Here is a 10865-nt window from a genome sequence, read left to right on the forward strand (position 1 = left end):
CGAAATATCTGTGAAAATATGAAGTGTGAATGAAAGTCATTCAAAGTCAAACCGAAAACACTACCTCAAAGTCGCCTCATCCTTATTACCTTGTGACGTACGTTAAGGGTGAAACGTAGATCAAAATCGAAGTCAACTCGATGCGTCTAACACAGGCGCTCCCAAACCACAACCAATTCCAACTCGATGTGTTGACAGAAGGCGATATAAGCAAACAGTGGTCGTTGAAATTTCACGGAGTGCAGACGTGTACACTCTCTGTTACAATGGATATCGTCCAAACTGGTGAAGAAGGACCGCTCATCAGTCGATGAATTTTCGTGGTATTCAGACGTGTGTTTATTCTGTAGAAACAGGTACAGAGTACACATGAAGGACAATATCAAACCCTGACTTTACCATGTATGCAATCTAGTTCCCTAATCTCAAAGTTGAATTCCATGTTCAAGGTCATGAACATAAATGGAGGATGTAAACCCTGTACCGTGCATTCTCACACACCAACCAAATGTTGGTGTCACACACACTCACACACCCAAAAATCTCATATGAAAAAAAAATTCTGAACGATCCCTGCACCAGACCCTTCAAGATCACATCGCCTTGATGTTACTGAACAACAACAAAAAAAAAGCAATTTATACGTCATAGTGGTGAGGGGAGGCCCAGCACCGGCTGTATACCTCTACTTATATTTTTTAACGACAAAACACAAGCCCTACAGGAAAATACTGAAGACGCTCTTAGAGCGGTACCTGTGTGAATGTAGTGATTCACATTGGATTTGAATAGCTGGAGATTGAATCCATTTGAAAAAATATTCTCAGGAAGTTCATTACACATAAACGCCGGTCTCCAAATGGAAGAAACATCAAACAGAGAAGTTCGAAAAGTACCGAGTTGAATTTCAAAACGATGAGCAGCCACAGTTCGTCGCGTATTTCTGATATGTACCGCTCTTGGTGGAATCACTTGAACAGTTCTTGTGGAAGTATCTATAAAAGAGAGGCAGATCTCCAACCTTTCTTCGATGTTGCAGATTATCAAGATTGCAAATGATCTTCGCGTCTCCAATTAGGCAGATGGCTCTTTTCAGGATGGAATTCATCAGCTTCAGGGTATGTTTGGGGGCGAAGCTCCATATATAAGAACAATACTCCAAAGAAGGTCTAATCTGAGCTTTATGAAGCATCAAAAGTTGATGGGATGTGTACAGTTTTCTGATTCTGAGCGGTGTTTCAAGCTTTTGAGAAGCAGCCTTTGCAAATCCAGCAACATGATTGTGCCAAGACCTATTGCTGTCCATCACTGATAGCGAAGCGACTTATGTATAGTTATTTGGAAGAGTTTTCTTGCCCTTTCTGGAAATAGGCTGAACTCGAGTAATCTTTCAACAAGAAAAAAAAAAACAAAAAAACGCCTTTCTTGTAAGACAGTTTGAAAAGTCTGTAAAATACTTGTACTATGATAGGTTCTTCATCAGGATCACGCCTTGTTGATTTTGAGCTGTTCCAAAATTCGCCTGACTAGGCGCTGTCGAGAAGTAATTTTCAGCATTGTGGATTCCATTGTGTGAATAGTGGGTGGTGCCTTTCCCAGAAAATCGAGTGTGGAGTGGGACACAAATTGTTCAGCTAGTAGATTTACTTTTTCTATGCCTGTTGTTGCAATTGAACCATCTGCTTGTGTTAGTGGTGGAATTGTTGATTTTGTAAAGTTCTGATTAACTGCTTCAGCTACCGACCAGAAGGATCTAGACTCGTTGGGATTGGCGAGCAGTTCATTCCTGATTCTCTGATTCTGAAGTTCTTTGCTTTTGGAGGAGACAGCTTGCTCGCAATTTTTGTTGAGCCAAGGTTTGCCGTTAGAAGGTTGTTCCATTGAAAAAGGAATATATACATCCGTGGTTGATAAAATAACTTCCGTGTCTTCAGAAGCACAGGATGATGGATCTTTAGAGCCAAAATTCTAATAAGTCTGAAATCAGAATGAATCTGTTTCCAAAAAAATTAATTGTATTTTGAAAAATGGGGTGCTGAATATCCATTGTTATAAATACTTAGTAAGGAGCTGTTTGCTAGATTGGAACCTTAATACAAATATAATTCGAAGTATCCCACGCATTTTAACAACAATTTTTTTTGTAAATAGATTCATTCTGATTTCAGACTTATTGAAAGTCATTAGTTACATCAGACCACAGGAATCATTATTGATGTTGAACACAATCTTAAATTAGTTTCGAATTATTTTATGATTTTTTTTATTTTGATTTTTTGTCGCTAGTGAAGCGTATTTTCTCAGTTTCTCAAAGTATTATTCACTTAATTATTCATTTACCATACTCACAATATGTTCATATGTTCCGAACATAAACGTCCACCCTTCTTCGAAATATTCTACTTTTTATCCTCCACCAAATAAATAAAATATAAAGCGCCTATTTTTATCAATTATAATACCGGAACTTTGAATGAATATACTACAACGGTATTGATTACTAGAGTCATCAGCCTCGTGTTCTGGGTGAGCATTATGATAATTCGCAGTTCCATCAGCCATGTAATGGAGAATCATTTCATATTCAGCAATGCCATGAAAATATATGGATCTAGGGGGATTCGAACAAATGTTCTTCGGATCATGAAACGGCTACTGTACCCACTGCGCCAATTCACCGTTAATTATAATATTCATTACAAAATTGAATCATTCATAACTTCTGCGAATTTTGTAAACATTCCGTGAGGGTTTTTCGAAGGTACTTCAAAATGTGTTTTGAAAAAATCTCCCACCACTTTTGAATAGTTTTGAAGATGGAAAAACATATTTGACAACGTCAGAACTGGTGGCCAAGGATTTCGTATATACGGTTACGATCGAGGCGAGTTACCAGATGCGGCCCTGGCAGCATGTCTATTTTTCGCATTCCGAAGCCACGAAGGCTCTCAGAACTAATGGAGGTCGAACATATTTCAACAGTTACGATCTGATTCTGTCGAAGATACCTAAAAAAAATTCATTTCAAAAATAGCAGCAATCACAAGCGAAAAGGAAGGCCATGAACCCATTTCAGTTATTGAGAGGAGTGATTTATCCACAAAGTATTAGTATTAGGCTTAGCGCGCACTGTGTTCGTCAGTACGAGGCGCGGACGGACGGATGGTCGTAATTACCAAAATTTCATGTCGAGTGAAAAATGAATTATTGTTCAATTCTTCATAAATGAACGAATCCGATGCAAGCCAGTGATGTGAAGAAACAAAATTACAGCAAAACTGAAAAACTTTCTGCTCGAGAACCAACTTCGATATCGATTCCCGCAACCAGAATTGAAAAATATTGAATAACTCCCTCGGGAAATGTTATAAAAAATTCCAAAAATTGTGTTTGATACGTACTCATATCTCCATTATATGCTGTAATAATAGATTTTTATCAGAGACATTGATTCTTACTTCACAAGGTTTTTTGCTCTCGATATTCCTACTTTCCATTACATTAAAATCAGTGTATTATAATTTTTTTCACTCGTGAATCCTATACGTTATTAACTCAAAAAAACAGATGGAGATTCATATAACATAACAAGACTCAATCATTCGCTGTGGTCACGGAAGTTCAAATTAGATCAAATTGTTTGAATGTCTATCTTCATAACCTACTTCTGACTGATGCCAATAATGAATTTTCAACTTTTCAAAAATTAGATGAAAATATACCTTCGTTGAAAACATTTCATTCTGTGGATGAATATACTCAATTAGGATTTTAGTTATTCTATGTGGTGGATTTCGTTAATGTTTCATATTCTATTGTTTTTTTTTCTGTTCCAGGTATTTTCTGTATTGTCGATATATACCTGAAAAGGTGATCAAAATGTCCTATGACCTCCGGTCAACCAAAAAATAACTGCTGCCTCAATCAATTCGAAAGGTTGAAGATCCAATTCTCTGAGTTGAGAGGACAATAGAATGAATTGATGCAGTTAATTAACACCTGAAATCCTCTAATAAACACTTTTCAGAGATAATTGCTTATCTTAATTACTCTACTTATCTCTATACTACCAGCTGTTATACGAAACTTTATATCTGACATAGAAGGTTGATTGATGGGATCATTCCAGGGATATTAATTAATTAAAACAAATTAGTGATAATTCGATTCCACCGAATACCTCCAGCAAGATTCTGTCATTTACCTTAATTAAATGAGTACAAAGATAAATGAAAATTTTGATGGATGATATGTGGTGCAGATATATATGACGCTGGAGATTCAGTAGTCGGAGACTTTTCAATATTTCAATATACACATAACGGATGATCAATTTTGACATATCGGTGCGTGTTTCATGACCATTGATGACCCTCGCATCAATAAGTGAAAAATGGGGTATATTGAATAAACGGCTATTGTTCATGTTCACTTTAGTACTTTGGAACTAGTAATTTTATAACTTGCCAAATGATTTGATTATATCATAGCACCACCGCCACAACTTATCATTAATGACGTCATCATTGGAATAAAAGAAAGCTTTCAATGTGCTGAATCGGGACTTCAACTTGAAATCTGCTTCAAATAACGGTGTATTTATGGATATTACTGGAGTTTTATCCCTACACCAAACCGTTATTTTCAACACCTTGACTCGTGTTACAATCACCAAGTGGTCATCTTCAAGAGGAAGATTAAACTGTTTAATCTTCCTCTTGATGATGATCACTTGGTGACTGAACTGTTTGATTTTCCTTTTGAAGATAATCACTTGATGATTAAAACACGTGTAAAGGTGTTAAAAATAACGGTTTGGTGTTGGAATACAACTCCAGTAATATACATTTATACACAAAATGAAAATTTTGAAAATAGAGTTCAATGCGTGGTATTTAAATTACGGTTCCTTCGGAAGAGACTGTGAGGAAGTTATCAATGCCCTCTCATCTGTTATTCAAAATTGAATTCTAGACTTGGCTGAAACTCCTATAAAAAAGGCACGTATGAAAGTAGTTACATCAAAACATGCAGGCGCTCGGTTGAATGTCTTATCATTTCCATCTCTTGGTACATAATTGAACAATGAATCTTCCTGAGTTGCCGTAGGTCATCATGCTGATGTCAGCAAACGTGCCTCAGGTTCGGCAAATATACTCTCCATCTTAGAATCCCCAGGCACTTTTGGCGATGTTGGGAAACGACCAGATGACTTCACTTCCATTTTCTGGCAGGATTTCTAGTGCATCGGTTCCTAGTTACTTTCCTACGACTTCAGTATCTAGCGGTTCAGCCACTTCATCGTCGGAATTGGCGAAAAACGAAAATACAATTGTTTAGAAGATAATTCAATTATTTATGTAATGAGAATCGGAACATTCGATATCTTTTGCACCCCAAGCATTAGAGTTCATTCATGAAATCGGTATAAAAATCTCCAAAATCTCCAAAGAGACAAAATACCCTTGATTGCAAATATTTGGATTGAAAAGGGGAAATATAGTTTTCTGTTCAGGTACAATTCCTCATTTGAAACAATAAATGCATTGTCCATGTTTCCCATGAGTAAAATCAGCATCCGCCTATATGGTTTAGTCAGTCCTATCCTATCACCATCCCCATTCGAGTGTTATCTATTACAAGCCTCAATATCTGATGGCGCTTTCCAATCATCATATTTTTCCGTTACAAACTCCTGCGGTTCATGGGTATCATCACAATAGTGAACACGAAACTCGCAGCAGAATGGTCAATCTTCGACAGAACACGATTAGGGAATTTTTGATGACACTGAAGTCAAGAGTCTGGCTGAACCCGCACAGTCCACAACGGAGTTGGAGTTGAAGTTGTTAAATGGTGCACCTCTTGTTGACTCTAATACAAGCAATGATTCGAGTAATGAGTGAAAGGTGATAGAATTGAAAAATAAATGATATGCAACCGGAAGGACCAACTTTGTCAGTACATCGATTAGCGATATTTTTAGGGGTTAGGTTAGGTCTAAAGTGAGTGGGTCTATTCAATCCTTCACCGCAACCCGCACTGGGTTTATTGTGGGTCACACCTATTCACACTCGACCAAATAAACCCAGCTTTTCAACGAACCCGATTAGTTTGTATGGTGTGTGATCTTTCAGGTCAGATGGTAAGAGTACGACTCTACCGAACTTTGAAAACCTGATTTGATCCCCAGTGGAACAGGCACAAAGTATGTACTCTGCTGGTTCATCATTTTCCAAAAAGAGATGACACACACTGTCTTCCGATAGTCCGAGTCGCTGCATATGATGATTCAAATGACATCGACCTGTAAGAAGACTTGTTAGACATCGTAGTTAATCTCTACTGTAGTCCAACAACTGTTTGGAATTAAGCTTCGAAGGGTGAATAGACGCCTTGGAGTGAGCCAATCCTGAAAGATTCTGCCAGAAGTCCATAAATCTTCTTGCCATCCAGGTGGTCAATGCTTGTTTGGCAAAGCCTAAAGCGATGCCAATGACAGGTTCTGGTCCGATGAAGCTGATTGCAGCACCCTCCTTTGCAAGGGAGTCAGCAGCCTCATTGCCTTCCAGATCAGTTTGGCCAGAAATCCAGACCAGAGACTATCTGTTGAGTCTTCCTATCGAGGAGAGTCGTTTCTGGCAATTTGCTACCAATCCAGCGTTTCCTCACGCTGCAACTCAACATTGAGGAAGTTTCGACTGTCAGAGAAGCGCTTGAGGTATTTGTCTCCAAAAATACATATATTAGAGGGACTGGTATTGTCCAAAGCGGGTAGAAAGTAATGCCCCGAGAACCTTCCGTTATCCTTATATTGGATTTCAGAATATTTCGATTACAGCTACGACGGTTGCACAAAGACATGGCTTTGACTAAATAATTTGAATTTTGACTATATAATTGATCCGATACCGGTATCGTTGAAAATACAGTCTCCAGAAGAGAAGTTGTACAAGCTATCCGCCGTCGCGTCGGTTACCACGACGACAAAGAGGCCAACAAGGAACAAACTGTAACCGATGTCTTTCATGTCGACTACAACTGTTGGTTAAGGTACGACGATTCCTTGGTCGAAACCGTGTAGAAAGAAAACGTGCTGAATCCCCAGAAAATACAAGTTCCTTATCCGTTATTCTACAGCCGCGGCGATACGATCCGTCCTGAATAACTCATTTTTGAGTGAGCTTGCTCAGCTTCTGGGACCGTAACGAAATTTTATTGTTGAATTATTATCGATTTTGATCAATGGTTGCTTGCAATGAATTTTTTATTCCTTCATTCTGTCGTAATGTAACTTGTATATGATTTCACAATATTCAAAATAATATACTCTTCACTATTCTCAGCATTCAAATATTTACAATTGAAATATTTCATTATCAGCTTTCAATTTGAATATTTCAATGACTGTTATTGATAGATAGTTCAAAATATTCAAAAATGTATAAAGGAATAGACTATTTTTTCTGATCTATGATACTTTATGGTATGGTTGAAAGAATAATTAACAACGGAATGAATAATAATTTCAGTTTATTTTTTATGAAGTATTATTATACCGTTTTTATTGAAAGAACTATAATTCATATCAATTAATGATTATTGTTTGAGTAAACCTTGAGTGCTTTCAAAAGTATACCCTGACAAAGAGACGATGAAAGTGTTTCCCGTTAATATCAATTCAAATTTGATTAAAGTAGTAATTTCATTTATATATCGACTGATGATCTAGCACATCAAGTAGTATCAGAAATAACTAATTGTGGCAATTCACTGGGAAGTAATGGTATTTACAAATAAATTGATGGATGTAGCCGTTACTACGCTGTAGGAAATCATTATGATGGAACCATAATTGAAACTTTCTATGTTTGTTACCTCTTTTATTTTTAACTAACGTTACTGAAGTTATATTATTAAAGTTATATATATTAAAGTCTGTATTAACCGCTTAGTTTTCAATGAGGCCAGCTCAATAGCGGACCTGGATACCAATATCGCTGAACAATACAACAGCATCATCTGCAAGTTTGTTGGAGGTAAAAGAATAAACTATTCTCGTAAAAGATCGTATGCGACACGTTGTAAAGCTGCTGCTATTTCATTCAACTCTGATGGGGACTATTATAATGCTGTTGAAAAACACAAAGTTCCATTTTATACCAAAAGATATGTAGAAATGATGAAAAGGAGACGCCAACTGCAGAAAATCACGAGGCGCAAAAATAAAGAGCTTCCACCAAAATTTAAGAAGAAATATGATCTGCCAGATAAGGATTACGGCCCAGACGCTATCCCTGATCCTGATTTATCTACCGATCAATTCGAGCGAAAAAAATACAATTTTCTCAATTCATTAAAAAAACTGCCGAAGAGATAAAACTCATTGAACTCAATACAATAGGTCAATCTGGCAATCCTTTATGGCAACAGGAGAGAAGTATTCGCTTAACAGCTCCACATTTTGGTGACATTTGCAAGATGCGGAAAACAACATCTTGTGTCAATAAGAGAACATGAGCCATTCGCAATTAGACAACTAGAGAATGATTTTGATGTCAAAGTAATACTTCCTTTAATGATACACAAGAGTAAATATTATTTTTTTTTGTCACAGGTTGAACCTTGTGGAATGTTCATTGATGAATACGACTATATTTTTGGAGCCAGTCCTGATGGGTAGATAGGAGATGACGCCATTGTTGAGGTGAAGTGCCCCAAAACTGCGTCAAAAATGCACCCCAAAGAAGCAATCGAGCAGAAAATAATAAATTTCTGTACTCTAGATGAGAATCTACACTTACAGCTGAAACAAAATCATAATTATTACTATCAAGTACAAGGACAGCTACACATTACTCAGCGTTCTCTGTGTTATTTTGTAATTTGGACTCCGTTGGGAATTTTAGTTGAAAAGGTGAGTTTTAGTAACATACCTATAACAATCTGTGATATCAAAACGATAAATTGGTTTTCATCCATGTTTAAACTGCCTTCAACAACTCACCCCAATCATTTAAAAATATTTCTGATTATAAATATTAAAATTATAGGCTGAGCACTTTATATATTAATTCTGTTTTATATTCCATGACCTTATAAAATTGATAGGATTTTTTTTTAGATTATCAAGGACGATTCATTCTGGACGAATAAAAAGAAACGAAAGTTGGAAAATTTTTACAACAGTTGCCTCCTGCCCAAATTGGTAGATCCTAGATACCCGAGGAAATTGGAAATTCGGAATCCACCACGCCAGTAAACATACCGTTGAAAAGTCTAGTTCACAAATGCTTTTTAGGTCAAAACTTTTTGCCGGCTTCTAAAAGTATGGTTGAAGTATCATTCGATTCAGAATTTTTTTCTGTTTGATAATATAGGTGCATTTTCGAAACTAGAAGGAATTTTATCACCGCCAATGTAGGACAACCTTTGTTGAAGATGAAATGATTCTGGCAATAGCCTCATGATAATAATAGAATAATAAAACATCGTTCACCATTGAAAATATTTAAACGATTAATTAATTTCCAAACGTAAAACAATTACGCTCCGTCTATGGAGTTTGCCGTGTCCCCTCTGTAGTCGCAACAACATTAACTTGTCGATTTGCGTAATGAATATATCTATCAAGATAGAAGGAGGCGTCCCTTTTTCAGTATGTCTGTGATTGTAAAAATAGGACCGCCTACCATATTCTCAGACATTTACCGTTAGATGCAGTTCGAGGGTCCAGTTGCAGGTATGGAGCGCTCTTAATGATAGCGAGATCTACACAGAATGCAATTGCACTAATGATTTAAAATATGTATGAATATCTTTAGTTAAACTAACCTACTTTCCATTTTCGACGCGGTCTCTGTCACCTGGAATTTTATTGAAAACTGTAGAGGATGTACGCATTATAGCGGCCACTCTGGAATTTCTGTATAACAGGTAGAGAAATTGTTTTTCCATTGCAGACAAAAAAGCCCTATACTGAATATTGAATTCGATATATCACATGGTAAGGTTTCAGAACCAATACCTTTTATTATAAAATATTCCATATTATAAATTATTTCATGAAAATAGTACAGAACACATTATTAGTTTCGCCAGTGAAACAACTTTTTTATATTCAGACAAATTTGGAAAGCTTTATTCAGAAAGGTGCAAACAGACTTCAGCAATATAACAAAATGGTTCAATTATTGCTTTCTCACAGTCACTATTGCATAAATTCAATAGATTTCTTTTTCAGAAAAAATGTTGATGAAATTGCAAATCTGATAATATGAAAAAAATCCCATGAAACTTGTAACAGATAAGCAATACCTTGGAATGATGGTCAGTTTATGAATGCAAACCAATTATTGATAATATATTATTAGAAACTGATAAATTTCGAAAATAACCCAAGAAAAAAATCGAATCCACTCTTCAAACTGATACAATATTGTTGGTTACAAATAAAAGTAGTAAAAAAACACAAAGTTTCATTTCTCATCTTTCATGATGATCTCATACCACGTATTAACAGATACATCCATCTCTTTGAATTATGAAACTGGAGGAGCAGAGAGTGCTAAAAAGGAAAATCACCATTTACTCAAAAATTATTACATCGACTTTTTTCAGTTGTCAATCGACAACATTGACATAATTTCATATTTCAAAACTTCTTTGACATCTGTCGAAGAAGTAAAGAAATCAATAATCAAAAAGGAATAACTGCCACTACATTAGAACTTTTTTTGTCCATTTCTGAAAACGGAGGCAGATTTTGGCCTCAGAAACGTTAAGATAAGTATTGCATTATTTCTTAACAATTTTTTTTATAGGCAAAATTGTTAAATACGACAAGTTATTGATAAATAGAAGAT

The 10865-nt window shown here is 36.1% G+C and overlaps 1 protein-coding gene across 1 annotated transcript; it reads left to right on the top strand.

Moving 5' to 3' along the window:
- Positions 1–7946: 7946 nt before the first annotated feature.
- LOC111515808 (uncharacterized) lies at positions 7947–10398 on the top strand. Its single transcript, XM_023172010.2, has 3 exons — positions 7947–8563; positions 8618–8917; positions 9125–10398. Exons 2-3 carry the CDS (start codon positions 8735–8737, stop codon positions 9260–9262), a joined length of 321 nt encoding a protein of 106 aa, XP_023027778.2. The 5' UTR covers positions 7947–8563; positions 8618–8734; the 3' UTR covers positions 9263–10398.
- The last annotated feature ends 467 nt before the right edge of the window (positions 10399–10865 follow it).

This window comes from Leptinotarsa decemlineata, unplaced genomic scaffold, assembly GCF_025532065.1.
Source record: "Leptinotarsa decemlineata unplaced genomic scaffold, Ldec_3_MD MMD2_tig00000199_RagTag_RagTag, whole genome shotgun sequence".
Classification (NCBI taxonomy): Eukaryota; Metazoa; Arthropoda; class Insecta; order Coleoptera; family Chrysomelidae; genus Leptinotarsa; species Leptinotarsa decemlineata.